The 26,291-nt window shown below is 41.8% G+C and overlaps 1 protein-coding gene across 4 annotated transcripts in view; it reads right to left on the bottom strand.

Moving 5' to 3' along the window:
* The window catches only part of AMOT (angiomotin), a 66,878-nt gene that overhangs the window by 27,888 nt on the left and 12,699 nt on the right, over window positions 1–26,291 (bottom strand). For 2 of the 4 annotated variants that reach the window (XM_084870278.1, XM_084870279.1), the window contains 5 exons: window positions 20,050–20,980; window positions 12,413–12,902; window positions 8,417–8,561; window positions 7,164–7,256; window positions 4,457–4,602 (listed from right to left, as the gene is read on the bottom strand). In XM_084870278.1, coding sequence (XP_084726404.1) covers window positions 4,457–4,602; window positions 7,164–7,256; window positions 8,417–8,561; window positions 12,413–12,902; window positions 20,050–20,918 — 1,743 coding nt within the window. In that variant the 5' untranslated portion in view covers window positions 20,919–20,980. Of the gene's footprint in view, window positions 1–4,456; window positions 4,603–7,163; window positions 7,257–8,416; window positions 8,562–12,412; window positions 12,903–16,692; window positions 16,817–20,049; window positions 20,981–22,838; window positions 22,988–26,291 lie in introns of those variants that run through there. The other 2 variants (XM_084870277.1, XM_084870280.1) reach the window with 2 other exon arrangements.

The raw sequence follows: 26,291 nt of genomic DNA, 5'->3' as shown, positions 1-26,291 counted from the left end.
GGTTTGGGATGGGAATGGGGGAATAAGGACAATTATGTGAGACCATAATCAATAAAAAAATAAAAATAAAAATAAATTTTACCCCAAGAAGAACAAGGCTTAATGGGGGTTGAGTCACAGCAGAAAAACAAAACTTCAATGATTAATTTCTATATTTGAGGATAAAGGAAAAGATGTTTTCCTTTGCATATTATAGAGGAGCTAGGACTAACACTGCCTATGAGCAAATCTTGCTCTGATAGGCTGCTAAAACAAAAAGGAAAATAAGAATCGTTGTATGTTCCCTGAGTTGTGATTTCAAGCCTCTTTGTGCTAGAGGTGGTCTCACTTGAGAGTCTACTAGACATTACATGGTCTCTGCCTCTGGATTCTGTCAGGGAAAAGGTCCCCAGCCTGCTCTCCCCATTAATATTCCACCTCCTTTAGCAACAGCAACTCACATTTTCCCAACAAATAGACTCTGTGAAAAAGTACAAGTGAGCTTAGGACTAAAAAATTAACAATAATTGATTAGCTCATTTGAGATATTTGGCCACTAGATGCCATCATTTAATCATAGGCCAATATTTAGGACTTCTCCTTTAAATTATAAACTATAAATATATGTATTTGGGGAAAGGGCCCTGGAAAACAACTAAAAATCTCTGGAACAAATGCCCAGGAAAGCCTCAGAAGTTTGGAAGCAGAAATGTATTTCAGGCAACTGTTTCAGTGAGGGCTGCCCAGTGGGAACTACAGAATAAAATGTTCTCTATACATGTATATTATTTTCATAATAATCAGTTACCAATTAATAATTAATAACCAGCTTTCAGACACTGCAAACCAAGATACTTGCAGAATCTTTGTTCCCATTTCTCACCAACTAGATTGATACCCTTCCTAGAGGGGCAGAGCAAGGTTTTTTTATCCACCCCAACCTCAGAGCAATGTGGATGAGCTCATAGTCTGCTGAAAAAGAGGGGCCCAATGGGTAAAGCAATTATTTTAAATTGAAAGATATAGAGGTTACTAAATCTGAATAAGCGCCCACATTTTCTTTTTGGGAGCATAACCAAAGGATGATTCAGACAGGGAGAAAGGCAGCAGGGTCTAAGAAATGAAGAGTCATGAGATTCCAGTTTTATTCCTGGCTCTACCCAAGACTTGCCATGTGACCACCAGCAAGCTACTTCTTCTCAGCTGGTCTCTCAGATTTCCCTTCTTTAAAAGGAGACAGTCTTATCTACATCTTATAATTTACTCTGTGATTTCCTTACAAGAGGGGGAAAGAAGGGTATATATAAAGTATAGCAAAAGGCTAAAGGTGTGCTAAGCTCCTTAGACTTGGACAGCAGGAATATGAAAGTACTAGAGGCATGATGCACAAAATTCATGCATGGAGGGTATCCCTCAGCCCAGCCTGCACCAGCTCCAATCTGGGTCCCACTGGGATCGGGCCTAAGTGGTCAGTTGGACTTCCTTCTCACAATCCAGGACAACTGGCTCTCAACTGCTCACCTGCCTGCCTTCCTGATTGCCCCTAACTGCTTCTACCTGCCAGTATGATCAACCCCTAACCACTCCCCTGCCAGCCTGGTTGATGCCTAACTGCTCCCCTGCCAGCCTGATTGCCTCTAACTACCCTTCCTTACAGGCCTGGTCACCCCTAACTGCCCTCCCCTGCAGGCCTGGTCACTCCTAGCTGCCCTCCCCTGCAGGCCTGGTCACCCCTAACTGCCCTCCCCTGCAGGCCTGGTCACTCCTAACTGCCCTCCCCTGCAGGCCTGGTCCTCCCCAACTGCTTTCCCCTGCAGGCCTGGGTTCCCCCCAACTGCCCTTCCTTGTAGTCCTGGTTGCCCTCAACTTCCCTTCTCTGTTGGCCTGGTCACCCCTAACTACCCTCCCCTTCAGACTTGATTTCCCCCAACTACCCTCCCTTGCAGGCCTGGTCCCTCCCAGGAGCTAGAACTAACACCCTCCACTGCTGGCCTGATCGTCCACAACTGCCTTCCCTTGCAGGCCTGGTCCCTCCCATCTGCCCTCCCCTGCTATCCATCTTGTGGCAGCCATCTTGTGTCCACATGGGGGCATGATCTTTGATCACATGGGGGCAGCCATCTTGTGTGTTGGAGTAATGGTCAATTTGCATATTACTCTTTTATTACATAGGATACAGGCCTGGTGCACAGGTTGGGGTTGACAAGCTTGCCCTGAAGGGTGTCCCGGATAAGGGTGGGGGTTCTCTTAGGGTGTGGGGTGGCCTGGGTGAGGGGCTTGTGGTGGTTTAGAGGCCGGCCATGCCCCTCCACAACCCAAGTGGAGGACCTGGTATCTGGGATTTATTTATCTTCTATAATTGAAACTTTGTAGCCTTGATTGGAGGTCTGGGCCAATCAGGGTGTGCAGGAAGTTTGGCTTCCTCCATTGCCTGGGAAACCCAAGCCTCCTGCTCGCTCTGTGGCTGCAGCCATCTTGGTTGGGATAATTTGCATACTCGCTCCTGATTGGCTGGTGGGCATGGCTTGTGGGTGTAGCAGAGGTATAGTCAATTTACATATTACTCTTTTTTATTAGATGGGATTCCTCGTTTACAATAAATCATCTTAGTGGGACTTCTAATGTAGATAATCCATGAAGCAGAACATTAGCCTAATTTTATACAACCTGAAGTTTAATAATTAAGCAATTCAAGGTCAAGGACATTATAGGTTAGATGTTATTACCTACTGAAAATGTATAAACCCACAATCCTGCTCCAACAAGCATTTTAATACCCAAGAAAGGAAGCAAAGTATCTCTAGGAACCAGAACCATTAAGCTGAGAGGGAGAAGAACAGGCAATGAGTGAATGTAGGAAAGATATCTCACTTACAATAGTTAGAAAGCTGTGTTTTCAGTGTCTGAGGGCTTCTTCACTAAATACTTTGGTTTCAAGTTTATAAACCTTTAAGCTTGTTTTAATGCAGGTTACTTTTTTTTCTCTTAAAACAATTTTAGCCTGACCAGCATGGCTTAGTGGTTGACCATCCATCTATTAATTAGGGGTTCACGGTTCTATTCCCAGTCAGAGCACATGACCAAGGTTGTGGGCTTGATCCCCAGTGTGTGTGTGGGGGGGTCATACAGAAGGCAGCCAATCAATGATTCTCTCTCATCATTGAAGTTTCTATCTCTCTCTCCCTCTCCCTCTCTCTGAAATCAACAAAAATATTTTTTGAAACAATTTAATTTTAGAATAGTTAAGTCAGCGAGACGTAAAATTTTCTTTACAAAGTTGTACTTTAGCACCAATTTTTTTTGCTGGAACATACCAATTCCCAGAAGTGCAAAATATCTAAGAGTTAGTAGTACTCCAATACAATGACAACTGACATCCAAGATCAATTAATGACAAACCAGCAGCAAAGCTCCTTCTATTTCATAGGAACACAGCTTAGTGTGGAGATCTAATAACATCTATACGAAGACTAATCTGATACATATTAATCATATGCTTAGTGGTTTTGGGGGCCCTTGCATTTGTCAAGGGAAGGCTTCATCTTTGCACACAAATAACTGACAACTTCACCCCACTACATACCTACATTCCAGAACCTAGCCAATAAGAGCAAGGACACGACACAACTTTTGGCCTTCCATAAAATGTAAACTGTCCCTGGGTTTCATCCTGTTGAAGACATCCGAGATTGCTTTTATCCTAAAATAAATCTCAAAAATAAGTCCAGAACAACAGAGCCACCAAGATTCATTTTTTACCTGAGGGGACAAACATCCTACTGAGCTTAGGGAGACAAGAACCATTCCGATTTCAAGATTCTAGGAGTACTTTAAATTATTTGAAATCGTTTTCTAACCCTTCCAAAATAAAGCCCTGCAAGGGCAGGGATTTATATATGTACTAGAAGCCCAATGCACACAATTTGTGCAAGAGTAGGCCTTCCTTCCCCAGCTGCTGGCACCTGCTTCCCTCTGGCACCCTGGACCCAGGCTTCCCTCACAGCCCCAGCTTCGTCCAGAAGGGCATCCGAAAGGATGTCTAGTCTAATATATATATATATATATATATATATATATATATATATATATATAATTTATAGCTATGATTTAGATATATAAATTATAAAATAATAATAAAAATAAAATTATATATATACATCTGTTACAAGTCACAAGCCTAAGGCAGGGCTAGATGCATAGTAAGAACTTGGGTGGAAGGTGTTAGCTTACTATATGAATGAGCAAATGGAATCTGCTCCTCAACCTTGGTGATTTTCTATTCTGGAGCAAAAGGAAGAAACTTGCAGAGAAAAGAAATCAAAAGACACACACATCAGCACAGCTATAACTAGAAGTAGCAGGTGGGAGCTTTCTGTTGGAAGATCATACAACTGTCAGTTCACCAATATGGGAACCCCCAGTGCCCTTGATCTCCCAGTTCTTCCACCTTCAGGCTACCTGAGGAAACTACACATACCTCTTCCTCCAGCTTTACCACCTTGGCCTGGGCGTTGCTCAGGGCCTGGTCTCGGATTTCGATGTGTCTTCTTTGGTCCTCATTGGCAGATCGGGCAGTGGCCAGCTCAGCTTCCAGCTTCTCCTTCTCCCGCAGGCTCTCCTTATCTATAAGGACATGAAATGTCCACACTATCGTTCTGAAGATGGCTCAAAACCTTACCTGAGCATAACTGTCAATCATACCCATTACTAAACATTATAGTGTTCTAGCACACAGATAAATGAACTAGGTAGATCCGGACTCTGTCACTGGCTCTACCACTACTAACTTGCTGTGTAAATTAAGAACAGTCACTTAAAAGTGGCTGTTGAGCAGAAGCAATGAGAAAGTAGAAACAAAAATTGTTTTGAAAAGGAGAACACAGACACATACACACATCAGAAGAATAAGTAGGCCTGTCTCCTCAATTTTATATCTTCAAATGGTCTTATATTGGTAGAAGAAGAAGAAAGAAGAAGAAGAAGAAGAAGGAGGAGGAGGAGGAGGAGGAGGAGGAGGAGGAGGAGGAGGAGGGGAAGCCCCTCCCACATTTTCCCCATTATAAAATCAATCTAAAAATTATATTTCACAAAATGCACAAAAAATTCAAATCCCACCCTTTACTAACATTATTTTTTAACTGAGATCAATCTATAATTGCACTGTATCTACAGATGACAGTGACACATCTAGTTATTCTCTATGTCTTTCTAGGTCTTTCTCCTTCTAACTAGGACAGACTTCATCCCAGAAACTCAAATGAACAGTTCTGATTCTCATTTGGAGGTAGAGTACTCTTCCTCTTGAGACTTTAATACTTAAGTTTGTAGGAGAAACTTTAATAGGGCGGCCTCACCTTCCTTCTTATTCTGACTCTATATATCTATTGATATGCATCTTGAAAAGAAATGAATATTTGTTGAATACTTATTGCGCACCAAATGTTGCATGAACTTTATCCTCAGAACAACCATATTAGGAAGGCATTATTCTCCTCTTCTCCATTTTGCTTATGAGAAAACAGACACTCAGAAGAGTTGAGTAACTTGCACAAAGTCCCACAATTAGTAACATAAGTACTGGAGATCATAATTAAGGTCAAGTTGTTCTAAGCTCTTTCTAGCGTATCAGACTGCCTTATGCTAGAGTCCAGTTAGTTTGGCCTCTACAGTAGTTTGAACACATTCCCCAGGAAGGCTTTTCTAGAGGGCTTTCTTGGCTCCTGCCACAGTTCCAACCAAAAGCAAAGTCCAAAGGCAAAAGAAATTAAAGGGCCACAAGTCATGCCCTCTTCCTTGCCTATGAGATGGAGTCCATTTTTCCCTTCTAGAACCATTTATCAGTCTTTCACTCTGCTGTTAGTACAGTTTAATCTGCTAAACTATCACATTTTCTACATCAGTAACAGAACTACTAGGACACCTGAAATACCAACTCCACATAGAGAGAAGTGCCAACTAGCAGAACCAGGGTGAGAAACCATACATTTTTCTGTTTTGTTTTTTTCCTGGGAGGCTGCCACTCTGTCCACCAGTGAACTAGCTTCCAGAATAAACGTGACACCGAGAAAGCAATCTCAAAATGATTTACAGTAGGCACTGATGACACCAGAAAAACCACATTCCTTACTCTAAGAAATACTGACAAAGGAACAGCAGATTCAGGGAAATGATGAAGAAAAATTCCCAGTTCTGAAGTCAGAGCATAATGGAGTAACCATTAAGGAAGGGGGTATTGCAAGAGGAGATCAAACATACTTGTAAAAGCTGACTCGAAGCTGCATGGAATGACTTGAGAGGGTCATGTTAAGGCCCAGCAAAGATGGGGCCTGACAAGTACCACCAAGTACTACTCCAGCTGGGAGCCAAACTGAGGGAAGCTGGGGGTAGGGACACCAACTAAGGACATCTGCAGAAGTGGGGGTAATTCATGCTTCCTCCGAACTCATTCTCCCTATGGACTCAATCCACTGTGTAATTTTTATTGCTGGTTTTATTGTAGCAATTGGAAAGAATAAGGCATTGTCTTGCTGGGTGGAGTCCACTGGATACTGATAAAGAAGAGGATTAATTCATTGTCCGGGTCTTTGGAGTATTTCAAGACAAAGGAAACACTATTTTAAGGAAGACATAGCTCTACCCTTCCCCATACCCTCCAACTCTGTAGTCAGAGTCACTAGTTCAGGCCATAGCAATGGTCCCCCTCTAGCTACCCTTATAATCCTCCAAGGTATGATGATATGACAATATAAGGTGTTTTAAATTAAGAGAGTCCCAAGAGCAGGTGGTATTGCAAACACTAATCATCAATCCTGCAAGCTAATTCCAGCTCCACCAGAGCCAGCACATGGATCCTTCAACAACAAATCCTGTCAACATGAAAAGACCCTATGGTCACTAAGGTTCTTTTCAGGTAGCCACAATAAATGCAGGGACTTCAAGGGACTTTTCTGGTTTTATACAGAAGGAGCCATATGGATCTCACTAATTGATGTGGCAAGCAGCCTTCTTGGCCTATAAAACACACACACACACTCTCCCAACATCATGCTTGAACAGGAAAAAATACTTCCTAGATGACATCCACTCTGCCCTGACTTTTCAAGGCTAAACAGAACTATGTGCCCTTTCCCACACCTCATTCCCATCCACACATTATTATCTGCTGCTAAAGCTTTCAGACTTACTTTTTGCAAAGAGCTGAGAGATGGTTTTTCTGGTATCCTCTGTCCCCTCGTATTCTTTCTCCGCAAGCTGTTTGTTGGCAGTCTCCAGACGCTCTGTGGAATTCGAACACAATCAACATAATCCCATACACAAACTTCCATGCACATGCTGCTGGCTCTCTCAATACTGAACTTGTGCAAACAAGCCAGCTTTTTCTTGTTACACAAAAATGGGTGACACAGACATACGTTTGTAAGTGTAGATCCCCAAACAACTAGAACATTGCAGCATAAAAAGCCAGTCAATGAAAGAGAAACACCACATGACCTCACTCATTTATGGATGATAAAATACATTATAAACTGAAGAACCAAAAGATAGATATAGAGACAGTAAAGCAACAAGCAGACTGTCAAATTACAGCAGGGAGGGTAGGGAGATCTGGGGTAGATAAGAGATCATCCGAAGGACTTGTATATATGCATATAAGTACAACGAATGGACACAAAACTCTGGGGAGGGAGGGCATGTATGGGGGGGGGCAATGGTATATGTACAAAGATAATAATTTAATTAAAAAATTAAAAAAAAACTAGAACATTGCAGGGAAAGAGGAGTTGAGTACTTAACACTTTTGGTCCATGCTGACAAAATCTAAGTGCAGAATTCTACATTTCAACAAAGGAATCTATCCCTGAATATATATATAATATCATTCACCTAGAGAAAAAGCATCAGAGTTATAAAGTCTTTAAAACCCTGTACTGTCAAAACTGGAAGGGGACCATAGGCAACATTTAGGTCAGTTTCCTCATGTTATAAATAAGATAACTTAAATCCAAAGACAGAAAACAACATTGCCAAGATCATCAATTTTGAAAGTATTGAAAGTGGTTATTTCTCACCATCTTTAATATTACCATGTTAAGGTAAAAATACAAGGGGGGAGTCCTAGAAACAATGGAGGATATCACTATTTCAAGCTTCCTCTGCCAAAACACTTGGCCTCTGCAAAACCTATAAAGGAAGAGAAGCAGCACCAATTGTGGGGGTGAGCTAGAGGAGTCCAGGAGTCCTAGGTTAGGTACCAACTGATTAACATATCAACTCATCCCACTTTGATTAAGCAATCTTGGGACCAAGTATTATTGTAGTCACAAAAACCTGACCTGGTGTATGCCCTGCAATTTATTAATCATATTAATGGACTGAACAAACCTAAGAGCCTCAACGTGTTCTCCATAGCTCTTCCCTTCAGACGTGATTCCCTCACCTCTCAGATCCCTATTAAAGTCATGCATCCTTCGAATCTCCCCTTCAAGCTTGTTTCTCATGGCTTTCTCCAAGGCTTCTCTTTTAGAGGATGACTTCACAAGGTTCTCATATGCCTCTGAGACACGTTGGATTTCTGTCTCCACCTGAAAAAAAAAGGAGAGATAGTGGGGAAGGTTGGAGCATGATAGAAATATGGTCTAAAACATACATGCAAATCCTTAATGACAACTTCCTCCAGAGCTTTATTGATGGCTGGGAGGCATAACACAGATTACAAAAGTTTCCCAGAAGGACAATTATCTCACTGGCTCAGGAAAATTCCACAGGTTTAAAAAAAATACAGTTTCTGCCTTCAGAGAAGGTAGTAATGGAGAATAAATTTAATAATATAAATGATTTTCATATATGAATTAAGAATTTTTTTAAAATTTGAAAATAATAATGTATATAGTATGTAGGTAATATTACTCTAGAGTGCTCAAAGGGCTTTCACATGTTTATTTTGATTGGCCTTGATATCTGCCTTCACAAGGACACCTCTCCCCATCTTAGCAAAGAGAAGAGTGAAACTGCCTTTTCGAACATGACACTAGTGGCAGAAGCAAACTGTAAAAACGCTAAGCCTCAGACTCATGCAGTAGTTCAGTTCAATTTAACAAATATTTACCAATGGCCAAATAAGGGACTATGGAATATCTAAAAATGAGTGAGGGTATTATAATTGACCTCAAGAAGCTTTTCAGCTAATCAAGTAAAAGACTTTAGGAGGAAAATGAGAGAGAGAGTAAGAGTAGTCCTTTAAGTGTAAATGAGGAAGAAGTTATTCCTGTTGAGGGTAAGGGGAGAGGGGGATAATTTCAGAGAGGAGGTGGCATTTAGAGTTAGATCCTAAAAGATGGATCAGATTTCAATGAGCACAGGTGAGTGGAAGGGTATTCTATTCTGAGTTTGTGAATGCATTCCCAGAGTGACCAGTAGTTCTATTTGGCTGGACACTGTGGGGTACACAGAGGAAAGCTATGAGATCTGGCTGCAAAGATAGAATGGATTGAGATCATAAATGGGTTTTAATGCCAGGCATTTGGACTTTATCCCATAGCCAGTGGGAAGCCAGTACAGATTTTTTAACAGAAATTCATAATCAGAGTTGTGTTTTATGACACTCTGGCAAATCTTGTAAAATGGAAAAAAACAACACAAAACATCACAGAGAAAGAGTTTTGCCCTGAATCAGCCCAAACAGCAAGAAAATAAGAAATTAGACTTCAAAGTCTTTCTGTAACCAGTATAGCTTCATTGCACATATAATAACCACAGGACCATTTGCATATAATTTGAATGACACAAATAAGCTCCATGGTCTATTAAGCAATTTTCAAAATAAATGTGATTCTTACAACCGTTCTGCATTCCCTCTCAGTTTTCTACTATCCTCCTTAACAAAGCTCAGGGTGCATTACAGGGAGATATCTCAGGCTGAAAGCCTGGGGGAAAGGTGTGGTTACCAAACAACCCAGATTCCACCTGCCCCAGCTCCAAAATTTTGCCTGATGCAGGACTTCCTGCAAACAAATGAGGCTTACACCCCAGAAAAGAGCAGACTTGAGAATGTTTTTCTCCTTGCAGATGGCACCAAGATAACAGCACAGAAGGGAAAAACTGGTGAATGGCATTTAGAGACATGATCTGCAAGGCTTGGGCCTGATAAAGCTTCCTCGTGAAATTCAAGTGCTGCATAGAGAAAATAAACATTTCCATTTGAAAGAGCAGCTTGATGTTTGTCTGCTCTGGGCAGTTTTAACAAGGCTTTCCAGTTCTCTACAGAATACCACACCTGGAAGGCAGTCCCTCTACTCAAGTTGTTCAGAGTACTATTTCAAGATCTTACACCAATCCTTTCCCTGCCCCCGTGTAGATACTGTACCCTCCAAAAGGGCAACTTGTGCGCTCGTAAACAGAACCTTCCAGGAAAAGAAGTCACAGGAGGGCATAGCCACTATTCTGATCTACGCAATGGTTGTGACCAGGGAGAGGGAGGGTAGTGGTGAGTTTCCAGGCTTATTCTATCGACTTAAACCCATCATAAACCGTGGGCCTCCTTATTTGTTCTAGACTAGCAGGTATCTACACCTCATTCTCTTCACATTCCCTTTCTTCTTCTAACTCACCTGTACCTAGTCCATTGCAGCACTGGGTTGGCTTCGCTTCCCCCAGCACTCAAGGTGTGTCAATTACACTCAGTTGAAGCATCTTTACCCAAACTTGGGAACAAACACCACAAATCATATTCTGCCCCTCTTCCTGCCACCCACTCTCCCCCTAAAAAAAAAAATCACCATGGATCCATTGGTGAAGAGGGACTATAGAAGATCTGGGTCCAACTTTCAGTTACTACATCAAAGATGTGGCTGGAGCCACCCTGAATAGAGAGTTTGGGAAGGATATCAACTGTTAAATCTAATCAGACAAACTGGGCCAGCCTACCTCTAGTGTGTGAATATGATCCACTTAGTGAACCAATGTGATGGGGTGAGGGTATTCTTAAATGAATGAAGGGGGGAATTTTTAAATTGGAGGCAAAGTCAGGGAGAAACTGATCTCACTTAACCCCACCACCCCCCATCCTGATTTGGAAACATTGGGGGGAAATGTTTTTACTACATAAAAATACTTAGCTGACAGTAAGTCTTCCTCTCTCCTTTAAAACCCAGATTTGGTGTTTACAAATTCTCAGCTTGATCCAGGCCCCTGAAATTTCCACTTGTTGGTGTCTCCTAAGGACAGAGTTGAACAATACCAGGCAACCTCCCTTCCCTCTCCCATATTCACCCTCACCTCCCTAAGCAGTTTGCATTGTAGGGAGATCAAACCACAGGAGCTCTACAATGACAAAAGCTGCAAAACGGCTGCCAGAGGCATAATCCTATTCACCAACAGCCACTGGAAGCCAAGAGCTAAGGTTCTTAGTTTAGAGCACTCAAGAGCTCAAGTCCCAGCTGCAGGAGACAGGAAGGGCCCAGGAAAGAATGTGAACATGTGAACTAGGGACATACATTCCTTTTTCTACTTCTTCAGCCTAGGGCTGTCACCTGTCACCCAGCTGTGGTGCTAAGCCTCTCCTGCAGGAGAGAGAGAGAGAGAGAGAGAGAGAGAGAGAGAGAGAGAGAGAGAGAGAGAGAGAGAGAGAGAGAGAGAGAAGATGTTGAATGTGAGCTACAGGGAAGGACCAAAGGAAAAAAAAAAGGATAAGGAAGTGGGTGTTGAAAAACAGTTACCATGGGAATTTCCACTTGGAAAAGTGCTCTAAGCCCTTTCCAAAACAAGGCAGGGCAGGATCAAACTTCAGTGGTGAGATTTCTCTAGAAACTATGATTTTATGTTTAGGATTCAAGTTCAGTATTAACTATAAGCAAGACAAAATGTCTTTATGCTGGTAGGTTCTTCACCTTCTCAGACATCACCAGTGTTCTTGACCTTATAAAGAAGTTTCACTGCCTATTGGGATTCTAAAGCAATCAATCAAGTTTTCTTAAGGCTATGGTGTCTAGGAAAACTTCCTCCTCACATAATGTTACATCTCCTAGAAAGAAAGGTAAAGGCTTTTCCCAAAGTCTCAAGTATATATAATCTTCAGATATAAGAATCTTTGCCCTAGTCAGCTTATGGACCGAAGGGTTCTGGGTTCGATTTCAGTCAAGGGCACGTACTTTTGTTGCCAGCTCCTCCCTGGCCAGGGCCCTCATGCAAGAGGCAACCAATTGATGTGTTTCTCTCACATCAATATTTCTCTCTGTCTTTCCCTCTCTCTACCACTCTCTTTAAAAGATCAATGGAAAAATATCCGCAGGTGAGGATTAACAAACAAACAAAAAAAGATAGAAGAATCCTTAAGACCGGCATATAAGTCATTCAGGCTCCCACAAATGGAGACTTACATTGATATTAAATATATAAGATTTAAAGGAGCCTCTAATATCCAATACTGGGGCCTCACCTTCTGCAGTCTTGCCACCTTCTCATAGCATCCTTCCAACTCTTGCCGCAAGTTCCGGTTCTCCTCTGAGAGGATCTCAACCATCTGCTGGGCTCTGGAAACAATGGCAAAAGGGTCTGCCGGCATTGGCTGATAAGAAGCAGAAGACTGCTGAGCTCTAGGCATAGTTGAATATGCTTCTCCAAGCTGTGGCTGCTGCTGCTGGTGATGGTGGTGGTGGTGCTGCTGCTGCTGCTGACTCAGGCCCGGCTGGGTGAGACGGTAAAGATCACTCTGGTGAGTCTGATTAGGAAGGAAATGTTGCTGCTGCCTAGGTAGGTGAGCCAAGTGGTCTCCTTGGTTTGGGACCAATGGATGTTGAGCAGGAGATAATCTAGTGGATGGTGGAGACTGCAGCAAGGACAAGGAACCCCCAGACGTGAGGGAAGAAGTAGGGCTGTGAAGTTGAGAGTTCCTGGCCGACAAAGGCAATGAGATGTCTTGGGTTGGCCTGTAAAACATGGAGGGTATATTAAGGTTAAACTCTCTCTGAAGGCACTGGGGGAGAAGGACACAAGAAAGTGACATGAGAAGGACACCTGCAACCTGAGAAACAGGCAGTATTAGAGTACGGAATCTTTGCAAAGACCTCCACAGTCCTTTCTAGGTCTGACCTTCTATGACTGCCAGACAGAGACATCATCCCATAGTAGACTGAACCAGGTGATCTCAAAGGTCGCTTTGTGAACATTAAAGTGATGTATGCCTATACACTTGGTGCTCAAGTAGAAGCATTTTAAAAGAGTCTTCTTCAAGTTACTTTTTCTCCTCACCTCATTTTAAACTAAACCTTTTCTGACATTCTATATGTGGTCTGGCACACATAAAGAGTCAAGTTTAGAAAATATGTTCTACTTGCCCAAAAGGAAATAGTGAACAACAATAAAAAACATCCCTTGTCTTGCTATCTGCAACTCTCTTTGATAATACATATATTCACAAAAATGATAAGTAAATACTTTTTAGATAGATTACAGTTATTAATAACTGACTGATAGCTATTAGGTAGCATTTAGAATTAGATCCTATATATAGTTAGTAGGATCTAACTCTATTTATGGATAGTAGTAATAATACCATGGCCTTGAGGGGTATATAGGTAAGACTACTGTATGATTTTTGATGTACTAAATCACAAAATGTAAGGACTGGAAAGGCCTCAATGAAATAATTTAATCCAACTCTGTAAATGGAGAGAGGGAGAAAATAGGTCCAAAAAAAGGAAGCAATATGCCAAATATTACAGAGTGAGTTATGGGGGTGCCAGGGCAGATCCCTTGTTTCCCAATTCCCATTTCTAGGCTCTATTCACTAACATAATATATTGATTTCCTTATGTTGATGTTCAGATTCATAGCCTATTGCTTACAGAAAGTTCCAGAAAGAGAACTTTGGTACATTGTCTAATGTGGCTCACTCATTTTTATACTTAAAACTGGACTACTGTCCATTAAGAGAAACAATCAGAATATGAAAATGGATCACTTCCACCATCATCACCACAAGGAAGAACATCTATCAATATACACACAAAAAAGCTTATACACCCCACCCCATGCCCATGCCCAATGCACCTCATATACTCCCAAATCCTGTAGATGCTTACCCTACAATTTGTATTTCTCAATTCAGGGAAGACAGATGGCTAAGAGAATGGGATTTGGATCCCAACAGAGTTGAGAGACCTTTTCTACTGCTTACTAGCTGTATAACATCACTCATATGACTTTATCTGAAAGAGCCTGTTTCCTTCCTGAGGTTACAACTTAATTATAAAAATTCTGGACTCTTCTCATTTTGGAGTTCAATAAGAATTACAAAAGTCTTTTATCTAGTGATTTTGCTTATCAGATATTCATTTAATCTTTGCACTGAATTGCATGCAATTCATGATGGAACTGGGACAAATCACCAGGAGCAATTAACTTTTAACTGGTATTCCAGATGCTAAAGCACATCTCTCCTACACACACTCCAGTTATCATTATTGTTCATTTATATAACGTGACAAGAGAGCCTCACTATTAGGGATTTTTACTGCTACAAAATCATTCCTACCACTTGCTCATGGACACCCAATTACCTCAAAGCTGCTCCAGCCCAAGTTTCTGTCTCTCAGCCCCATGGAAGCCTCTGGTGTACCCATATTCTTCCAACTTCATACATATGTCACTATAAATAATTACTAAATATTGAAGAGGGCATGAGAACTATTTGTGGATAGAAGAATTTACACAGTTCTCCTGATTACAACTGGAAAGTTACTACCTTCACATGACCTTTCTTTCCATGAGCTCAAAGCACTCCTCCAACCAAAGGCCTGGGAGCTGTTTACAAATATATATGTGAAATATAGTGGCAACCATACTTTGGTAAAAACTGCTGTTTGAATTTTAACCCTTCTAGTTTGGCTCCTGCACCTGATTAAATGGGGGGGGGGGGGGGACAAGCTATTTACCTTAGCTTTCAGGTGGAGACTTGGAAGCTAAAGCAATTTTCCCTTGCCTGGGACCAGGACCACAGGAGATTAATTCCCACTAACTCAGAACCTTCAGAGATAGACACTGTAGATAACCTCTGAGCTCTGCGTCTGTGTTATCGGCTATCACAAGATAGGGCCACATACCAATGTCCAGCAGGATGTGACTAGCCACGACCCTGCAGGCTGACCCCAGTCTTTAGAATGTAGTCTTTAAGATTTAGAATTTAGAACAAAGGAAAATTCCTGTGGTTTGAACCTTTAAAAGGGATTGCCTACCCCTGAAACGGGGCAGTCATTTGGAGACCACCTGTGTGTGGTGCTCTTGCGACTGTCCTGGCCCCAGATATTTCAATAAATCTTTGCCTGCTTTTTAATCAATCATCAGCCTCTGGTGGTCTTATTCTAAACCCAGGGTTCGACCCCACAACATATGTATATATGTGTATATGTGTGTATATGTGTATATGTATGTGTATATGTATATGATAATGTTATATATATATATATATATATATATATATATATATATATGTATGATAACCTTAAATTTATATATAAATTTAATGTCCTGGAATTTGTTGGGGCTATTGGATATCCTGGGTAAAAAAGAAGAGCTAATATTTCATGTTCTCCAATCCAGCTTTCAAAATTTAAGGGAAAAACAAGCATATTAACCTCCATCCTCATTGTCAGGATTTGGAAACCCAAGGCCTGGAACATGTTCTCTTTTAAAGACTGAATGCTCATTCTGAACTGGGCTTCTTCCTCCCAGCTCCCCTGGGTGCCACCAGCAATCCAGGCCTCTCCTTCAACCAGAGTGGCCACTGGTCTCTCTCCTATCTGGAGGCTGAAAGGACCCTCCTTGCCCTGAACAGCTCATGGTATCCTGGGGAACTCGGGAAGGAGAAGACCACGAAATCTGTGGCTCTGGCCGTCATGACTCTGGGCACTGCCTAGGAGATAAGGCAGTTGCCCCTCAGCTTCCCCAGGCTGGAAAAGGAAGCAGATTTTAGTGCACTGTGATGTTGGAAAGACCAAGGCAGTCCATCCTTGGCAGGTTTGCAAACATGAAGCAAGGCTTGGGCAGTGAGTTGCAAAGAGAGAGAAAGCCTTCTAGCCAAGGAACTCCATCTAGGCTCCAGCATCCACCCACCACAAAAATATCAAGGCAGTATTAACAGTCTTGTGAAGTTTCCACTGAGAGAAAGGGACTGAGGAATGACAGGGGTAGGGGAGAGCTCGGGGGATATCAGGGGAAGCAAAACACACTGGAGACTAAATAATGCACATAATAGCAATAATAAAGGTGGCAGTTGGGTGAGCAGCACTCTCCCCAGCACAGCAGCATGAATCACTCCCCACTGAACTATTAACCAGGAATAAGCTGCCAGCAGACAATAGATTAACATGATCCCATGGAAGCCCTGACCTGCATCCCTGCACCTTCCCTCCCTTCATTCTGCTCCTTTCTAAGACAATCTGGCTCCCTTGTGCTCTGTGGAAAAGGGGAAAGGGCATATATGCAGGGCAGAGGCCAATGGCCAAAAGCAGCATCCCCCCAAGCAGAGAGAAATCCCTCCCAGAGACAGACAGCAAAGACACAAAAGAAAAGCAAAAACCGGTCTGTTGAGTTGACATTCCACCTTCCACCCTGCTACCTCACTGACTGGAAGTCCCTGCCCTCCCCAGCCACATACCCCACACACATATATGCACACTCCTGGCTCACACGTGTGCAAACCCACACTTATATTCTCACCAGAGCAGGTGCCACCAACAGCCTGGAACCCAATTTATTCTCCCCACAGAAACGGTGCCTTTCCTAGACTCCGTGGTAGTGAAGCTGTGTATCCTGGTCTGCGCTTCAAATTCTTGATTGTTTTTCTTGCACAACCAGCTCTGCTCTGAACTACAGAGTTAGGTCACCCTTAGATTCCACTAAACAAGGATTTGAAGAAACTTCAGATCTGGGCACAATTTCAAAAACTGAAAGGAGGTGGCTGCTTTACAGAGAAGATTTAATTTTTAAAAACAGTTGATAAATGTTTGCAAAACCCCAAATGCAGAAAAGGCTCAGCACTTAAAAAGACAAAAGATTCAGAGAATGTTTAATTCTTCACATGTCCTGGCTTTGTTTCCCATCTGGAGTTCTGAGCATTCAGAATATTTATTTTTTTAAGTGGGGAGGAGGGCATAGGGAAGATGAAGTAATAAAAAGATTGTTTATAACATTTTGTTCATTTTAACAGCAAATCTTTAGCATTTCACTGCACCTTGAAAGGCAAACAAAGGTTTTTTTGAACAGCAATTTGTTCAAAGAGCTTGCTTTGCATCCCTATCTGTAATTTGTGGATTAAGAACTAGAAATTTAGTCTTCTAATTGTTTGGTACTAACAGCAGTTCCTTGCGAAGATATTCACAAACTGTTAAAGCAAATAAGGAGGACAAATGTGTCACCACTTGAAAGTGTACACTTCAGGAAAGCAATTCAACTACACCCCCTAGCAATTTGTCCTTAGTCCCATGCCCTGCAAACATTTTATTGCCTGAATTTTTCTGATGCTGACCCAAACTTTACACAGAACATCTTTTAAGTTTTGTTATTCATCGAGCATATCAAGCACCCTGATCCTCTCCCATTGAGGGAAAAAAAATGTTAGAGCAAACCTGTCTATTAAAATGCTGCTCAAGAGAGGGTAAGCAGCATGAGCTCTACTGCTTTTGGTGACAGGAAGATAGAACCATAGATAATGTAGGAGGGAGGAGAAAATACAAGTATCTTCCTGTAAAACAGATGCAGCTAATTTTTTTTTCTGGTGGTTTAATCAGTATGGGAAGAACAAAAATCCCTCTTTGGGTTCCTTGTTATTTATTTAGGCAGATCAAAGAACTTTTCCAACTAGCTTCAAACACTGTGGGAGCCATTTCAGATCATGAACAATACTGGTGAATGAGTTCTGAAAATAGCTTTCCTGGGGAGGCGGGCCATGTGCTGAGTGGGGCTTTGGATTCTGCTCCACACCCCAGCCAACACACTATCCTCCCACAAGGCAACCGACGTCAGCCCATCCACATACGGTAGGGAGTCCCACAGACTCTTTCCATACTAATGGGAAGAACAAAACAAAAACCCTGGCTTCACTGACATTTTACTGGCTTGGATGGGTTTCCACTAAGCTAAGCAGTGCAACAGACCAACCCCTCCCTAGGTCTTCCGCTTCATTGGACAGATGAGAATTGGGTTCTTGATCTCATTTAAACCAGAAGGGCCCTGTCCGTTACCCCATTTCCTGTTCTAAGCCACTTATCAGAACTTTGGCTCCTGCCCTCTGAAAGCTGCAGGAAGAGTTAAGGGAGAAAAAAAATCCTAAACTGGCCAAGTTAGGGGTGGAGCCCAAAGTGAATTGTCTCTTGCTAAAAAATGAACCTGGAAAGGGAAAATAATGAAATATCAGGAAATGCCAGGTGCATTCTCTAACTCCACCCCTTGACTGCCTTGTCTCCACAGTCACCCAATGAAGAACTTTAAGCCAAGAGGCTTTTTCCCCAAGCAGTAAGAAGGAGACAGGAGGCAAAGAGTTAGACATCAAAGAGATTCACAAACCTAGTCTGGGGGCCCCCTAAGGTAAAAGCCACCCTAGGTCCAGGCACTTCAAACGTCATGGCCACCAATAATTACCAGGGTAACAGGGCAGGAATACCACGTAACTTCCATCATTATTGCCCATAGACTGAAATCTACTAATCAGAGACATCATCCCAATAGCAATAATAGAAACAATGAACTGCATAATGGAATCATAATATCTGGTTGATACAATGGACCCCTGAATAAATCAGAAGTATACATGGGTGGACAAAAATAGGTTTACAGTTATAATGCAAATAAATAATACAATTATTAATAAATAATAAAATAATAAACTATATGTTTTGTGTACTCACAACTATAAACCTATTTTTGCCCACCTGAGTATTTAGGAAGAATTGAATATATAAAACAGTACTCCTGAACTAAGGGCAAATGCTAGAGAAGTCATTGGTGTATTTTGCCTTCTACATTTTAGCGTCTGACCAAAACTTCCATATAATATGATGTGAATTTAAATTACATGCTTAAAAACACAACAGGTAACTAATAAAGTCTCTATAGAAGAAAGATGAAGCAATCCAGATTTCATAAACTGAAAGAAAATACAAGACAAGTTATATTCTGAACCTGCATGTTCCCTCACAATAACATTTTGGTATTTTTTTAGTGTACAAAAGAATCACAATAATTCCTCCGAAAGATGTGTTCACAAAAATATGTGATGAGTTTTGCAGTGGGGGATAAGTAGTAGTGATAGGATATTCCAGACTAATTTAAGTCCAAGATAATTTGCTTCTGCTACTAAAGGAAGGGCTTAAACTCATCAGATAAACAAACACTGACACTTCTTTCAATATCCTAGAAGACAGGACAGCAAATAACTGCTGAAATCAAGATTTGTGCTCCTGTTCATCCACTAGGCAGGTGAGGCCATATTCAACCTATAGAGCTCAGGGAATGTTAATACAGTACCAATTATGGCTAGAAATTCAGATTGACTATTTTCCAGCGGATAAGACGACCGGGCGTATAAGACAACCCCCTAATTTTACAGTTAAAACATAGGTTTAGGCCTATATTCTCTGTATAAGACTACCCCCCACTTCCGAGGCAACACCAGTTCTTTTTTTAATAGACCGCCTCTCTGACTCTGGCCAATCTGAGCAGGCTTTTTACTAGAACACAGTGTAGCTTCGGGTACAGAACATGTACACTGTGTTCTAGTAAAAAGCCTGCTCAGATTGGCCAGAGTCAGAGAGGCGGTCTATTAAAAAAAGAACTGGTGTTGCCTCGGAAGTGGGGGGTAGTCTTATACAGCGAATATAGGCCTAAACCTATGTTTTAACTGTAAAATTAGGGGTCGTCTTATACACCGGAAAATACGGTAAGTCAGGAGCCAGTCATGCATTGCAGAGTCTGTTATACCCCAAAGACAGGCCCATTCCTTCCCTTAAGATTCCTCACACACAGCAGAAGCTGGTTGGGGGAGGATGTCAGAAAATAATAGAAAGGGAACTCTCTTACCTGGCTGCTCCATACTCAGGGGGATGCTGATACCTCATCAGTTGCCCCTCTGTTCTCCCTGGCTGGTTCAGACGATGCTCACTATAGAAGTGCCCTGGTTCTTGGGGCTTGCACACTACAGACTGGGGTGGCATGCCCTTGAAGGGATACTCTGGTGGGGGGCCTCGGTGTTCCATGCCCTTCAGGGTATGCTGGCCGGGAGGCCCTTGGGCCTTGTAGAATTCACTGGAACTTGTGGGATTCTTGTAGAGGTCATTGGGTTGTGGTGGAGAGAGTGGAGCGCTGGTAACAGGCGGATGGGCCTTAACTCCACTAGTGGCCAGTGACATCTGCATTAGTCGTTCACTCAAAGAGCGGACATGTCCTTGCTTAAGGTCTCTGAGTCCTTCATCCTGGTGCATCTTCCCAGGATTGAGACGCTGAACTGATGGTCGTCCCTCCGTCCTCATCTTCTGGTTGGTGACTCCAGTGACATAGAAGGCAGCTCCAACACTGGCATGCTGTTGACCCCGAAAGTACTGGGACTGGACCTTGGCTTCTTCATAGGTTGGGAGTTCTTCATTATTCTGCATTCGAGGGGAAAGTTGCTTCTCCATGATGATATTTTCTGACTGAATTTCCTGCCCTTGGGGTTCTTGTCTAGCAGCATGGGCCACAAGCTGTTGGTGATGGTCTTGGGGACTCAACACATCATTCTGAGGACCTGGGTTTCCACTGCCACTGGGGAAAGGAGGAACAGTCCCTGTGGCTTGCTGGTGTATGGCAAGCAGGTTGCGATTCTCATTAGGATTGCCATAGCGAAGCTGCTCTTGTAGCAGACGCTGCAACACTGTGGTTCCTCCACTTGGCTGTTCTTCAGAATTTCTCATCTCTATTGCTGGTGGTGCCTTGTGAAGAGAGAGAGAAATTGGGCACCTGGGCTGCCCTTGACCTAGGAAGGGGAAACAGGAAGCTTAACACCCAATTGATGGATAAATCATTCCTCTAAAGGGGAAAAATGGGTATTGGGGGGTGCGGATTCCTTTGCAGATACAAAGTAGAGAATTGAATCTAGAATTAATAGATTAATTGTTGGTGACTCCTGACTCTAGCATTGATATGATGAGGATGTTGGAGGCATAAGAACTCTCCATTTCCTCTTTCACTTTTAGCATGGGTTAAATATTTAATTTTGACTTAACTCTGTAGAGAACAGGACAAATCTGGAGCAGTCAAGTAGGGTGATCAAAAAGGGCAATCTTCCTAGGACTTTACAAGATTCATCTCTCTATATTCTATTTCAATGAAAAGCTGTGGCAGTGGGGACAGGACAGTGGAGAGAAGTTGTCCCGCAGACAGGATTTGTAAAGCAGTTCAGCATGTGAAAGGAGTTATAAAATGCCAAGTAATAAGTAAATACATAAAAGGTGATGAGAGCTTGGCTTGCAACAGATAGAAATGGTCCCTGCTCGATGGATATCATTTTCTGTGATCTCAAAACTCCGAAACGTATATTTTTTAAAGGAATCCTTTTTGTATTGTCCATTTTGGATGCTCCCTGGCTTAGTAAGAGAAGGGCTTGGAATCATTGTTATTGATAAGTTTTTCTTTCAGCCATCCAGGAATTGTCTTTGAGATTTTGTTGTTGTTGTTGATGGGTAGGAGGAGCTTAAGGGAAAACCCTATTTCATTTAAGAGGGCCTCTGACAGAATTTAAAATTTTTAAATTTAAAAGGTCATCCTTCTGGAAAGGGTATAATTATAATATCCCCCACCCCCCAACTAATTCTTCTTAAGGAAGTAATATGGATTGAGTGAAACAGACATCAGTAGTAAGATAACTCAAGATTCAAATTCTAAGCATGCCATGGTTTTACAGGGTAACCTAAACAACTGATTCCTCTTTTCTTATCTTCTATTCCCCCACCTAAAAAATAATATAGGTGACCTCTTACATTGTCTCTCTCTCTGCACAGTATAGTAAGTAATACAAACTCATTACAGGCTCAAAAAGTCTTTGGCCAGAATCTGTCTCATGTTATGTACTATAATTTAATATGAATGCTCAATAATGAAACTTTCACTCTAAGGATCTTTAGTGTTGGATAATGTACATGATGTCACACAAAAAGTTACAATAAAGGTCAACCTAACCCACTTGTGGGTTCCTAGATGAGAACTCTGGAAACCTGGTTACAAGGATCTGGTTTCTATATTAAAAAGCCTCTGAAAACATGACCCCCTTTCCTTTAGTCTTACAAGGAGTGACCCAAAGATGTGTATTGAAGATAAAGTACAGTAATCTCTCCTCTCACACTTCTTGCATCATTATGCTACCTGATTTCCAATTATTGTATAGAGTAGCTTACCTTCCAAAGGCCCTTCTTATATCTCATTAATCGTATTTTTGGGGAAGAGCACACCAAGGGGCTGAGCAAACTGCCCTCAAGTTTCCTTTGCCTCCCTCCCTCCCTCCCAGCTACCCACTGGGACTCCTGCATTTAAACTGTCAGATTGGGATTTTCTGATAGGCTGAGAAATATAATATATATAAATCTCTTTTAGTGTCTGAAACTGGAAAAATGACTACCAAACTACTTTTCCTTTATCAAAAAATAGAAACAGGAGTATGTATGGTCACAGGAAAATCACTTATAAACCCCTCTTGCAAGACAATGAAATCCAGACATTGAGCTACCCCAGACCCTGAAGAGTAAGTACACCACCCCCTCCCATTCCACACCCACCCCACCCTGCACACACACAGGCACGCGCACACACAGGCACACATACACAATGGTGATGCATACCTATTTCTGCTTTCTTTTAGGCTTAAAGCCTTGATCAGGATAGGGAATTCTTGCTTATGAGCAGCTCCAGAAACCGCAACGGCAGATTCCCTCTCCCCTAACACTCAGGTTCAGGTTAAGCGCCGCCAAGAGTCCAAACAGTGGTCACTCTGAAATGTTCAGGAGGGGGAGGGAGGAGAAATAAAAACGTCGTTTCTATTTTGCCACCAATGGCCAACTGTTAACCAAACCAGTCCTTCCAAGGGAATGACTTGTCCTCCCATGTGCTTGCCTTTTATATGAGTGGTAGAATCCATTTCTTCCAAGACAAAAAGAAATGTCACTATCCAGCAGTAGGTTCAGCAGATCAGCCAGTCTCCAGAAGATGGAAATGTCCAGGTCTGAGACTGGAAGATTGCTCCGCTTTAGCCTCACAGCCCCAAAATCCACTGCTTCAATTCTGAGAATTCTGAGTGGAATGATGGGTGATGACAGAAGCCATAACCACAGTCACCTTTAGGGTGTTTCCTTTAAATTGCTATCAATAGCAGGACAGGTGAGTGAGGCCCTGCATCCCAGAAGAAAAGGCGGTAATCAGAGGGCAGGTTTTTGGTCAAAAATTCAACTGCTACAGCCTCAGCTGGACAGAAGCAATCCCAAATGCTTTTTCACCCAAGTCATTAAGTATATATTGCATACTTGCTATTCCAAATACTTTCCAGCCTAATGCTAGAGGAATACAAAAGACACACAACATATTTTCCCTGCCCTCACAGAGCTTATAATCTGATCAATGCCCCATCCATTCTTCCTGGAGCAGCAAAGGCAACTGCCCTTCTCAGTGCATAGCAGCAACTCCACTCGCTCAAGAAAATGCCTCCACTTGCTTTCTCAGCACTTCCACAGCCCTGGTGTCTCCGAAAAAGGAAAGGCTAGACTCACACAATCAAGACTAACTGCAAAGACCCACCAGATATGGGTTTGAGATAGTCCTCATTTCTAATTACTGCTTTGACCCTCAGAAAAGGCCCTCCAGGTCCAACCAAAATGGTTATCAAACTGAAGACTTTGTGTTTAGGTGGCATGCAGAAGATCCACATTCTTGTTTTCTGTCCTGCCTTAGGCATGACTCACTCATATCACGTAAAGGAAAGGCTTTAATCTGCACCAGAGATACCATTTGTGGAGCAAGGCAATGCAAAAGAAGCACACAAGCATCTCTGCATTTCGAGAGCATGTCCAAAACATCAGAGTTTTTTAAAAATCCACAAAACTGCACAGTGATTAATTTAACATTATTTCCTTGCAATGTTGTCAAAAATAAAATGAACAGATATAGAGTGAGAAAACATGGAAATTTGCCTTTCCATCTTGTTTTGGCCCAATGTGTAATCATAATCAAAAGCAAAAGCATCTCCCATCTGCAAGGTAATTATTTTGGGATATCTCCCCTAATTTCAAAGAGAGGAACAACTTCTAATTGGAATCAAAGTTGGACTATTAACAGAGCTACGGTAAATAACCACTGTGCTTCTGTTGTCCAATTCTGAACAAAAACAAAAGAAACAAAAAAAGTTGTCATTTTTAAAACTGAAACACGCAGAAAACAGCCCAAGGCTTCTAAACTTGGACCCCTGGAGAGAAACCACCATATAATTCTTTGCCAGTACTATTTAGATTCTTCATGCCAATCTTGACTGGCTTGTTTCTAATGCCCAGTTCCTCACCATAAAAACTACTTGTCCAAAGTCTTGCTCTCTTTCCTTAATTTTATCCTCTCTCTTACAATCCTTTTCAAAACTCAAATCATTTTAAGTCAACCAGACACAGACTGTGCCTCCCCATTACCCTGCCCCCTGGCCTTTTTTGTTTCTGTTTAGAAGAGGAAAAGAACTTAGCCTAAGAAAAAAGCTTTGCTGATTTCTCTCCAGTTTGCTGATTGCTTCTTAAAAAACTTATGTTCATCTACATATTAAGAGTTACATAAAAATGAAAACACTACTCCATTTATTTATTAGAGAAAGGAAAGGAAAATATTCTTGTCTCATGTGCAAGAAGTAAAATAGTATGAACTCTGAAAGCTTTAATCTTCCCACAAATTTAATCATCCCAACTGTCAGGGGTCTGACATCATCTTCAATCAATAAAATAACCTTGTTTCTCCTGGACAAGCAGACTGTCCCTGAGGATATTTGATAGGGGAAGAAAGGATATCCATGGTTCTCTCTTTAAAAATGCAACTTGAATCTATATATTAAACTCTTCTATAGAAATAACAGGTCAGCAAGGCCAAGCTAAATTCTTACTCCATTTGCAGTCGTTGGCCTCTCCCAGTATACCTGGGAGATTGAGCCAAAATACATTAGTGAGAGCCCAGATGTTTCCCAACCCAAGTCCCAGAAAATCAACATGACAAGGTGGCCAAATTCCCCCCCTTCAAATAAATTTTGAAATATAACTATAAGATCTTCTCTTTGTCCCCTCTATCTCCTCCTATTCTATCCCCACCCCTCACTCCACCAACCACAATGAAGAATCTAAGTCTAGGAAACCTGTTTTTCTGCTAAATCTTGGTCAACTTGTTCCTATAATTTTACCTCCAGTTCTCTGGAAATAAGCCAGTTCAAAGTTTTCCCTGTATCTGCATGCACATATTTGTGCATAAAACACAGGCACGCACACACACACACACGCACACACCCTCCCATTACAAAGAGAGGCAAAATGGCCCACTGAATTCTCGTGTCCTCTCAGGCTAGTCTATATTGTGGCCTGATGTGTCCTAGGGAACACCTTTCCCAATAATCTTGCAACTCAGGATACTAATTCACTTCCTCTGGGAGGTAAGAAACAATGGTCCCTTTGCAGGTTAGCCCTAAACTTTTGATGGGTAATGGGCAGGTAGTATAAACACAATGGATAAGAGCCAGAGCCTAGAGTTACTCTATACAAGTTCAAATTCTGGATCTATGATTTACTAACTTACCTCATACATTTCTCTTGACCTCCCCAAGTCTCAAATTTCATTATTTGCAAAATAGTAATAATGGTGCCCATGCCTCATAGGGTTTCATAAAGCTGAAGGGAGGTAATCCATGTAAAGTATAGACACTGAGCCTGGTACATAGTAAAGACTCAGTAAAAGTTAGCTATTAATATTATTATTTAAAACTGGCTTTTTTTTCTAGAAAGCTCTACAATTTTATAGAGTAAGGTTGGTTTTGTAAAATCTTTATTTGCAACTCAGTTTGTGTGCAGAGGTCCTTAAATCAGTGGATGTTGGAAGAAAGACTTTTGGGAGACCCTTCAGTGGTCCAACCCTCCTTTTTTATAGATGAAGATGCCAGAGCTTAAAAGGGGTCAGAGCTAGGGCCAGAATGCAGGTTTTATTACGCCAAAGGGAACAGTCCTTCCACTAAAATATATTATCTAGCATATTAGTTTATACATAGAAGATGCTTAATAAATATTTAT

This window comes from Pipistrellus hanaki (genome assembly GCF_964339955.1).
Source record: "Pipistrellus hanaki genome assembly, chromosome: X".
Classification (NCBI taxonomy): domain Eukaryota; kingdom Metazoa; phylum Chordata; class Mammalia; order Chiroptera; family Vespertilionidae; genus Pipistrellus; species Pipistrellus hanaki.
Note: the sequence above shows the minus strand (reverse complement) of the source record. Positions and strands in the feature narration are given on the sequence as shown.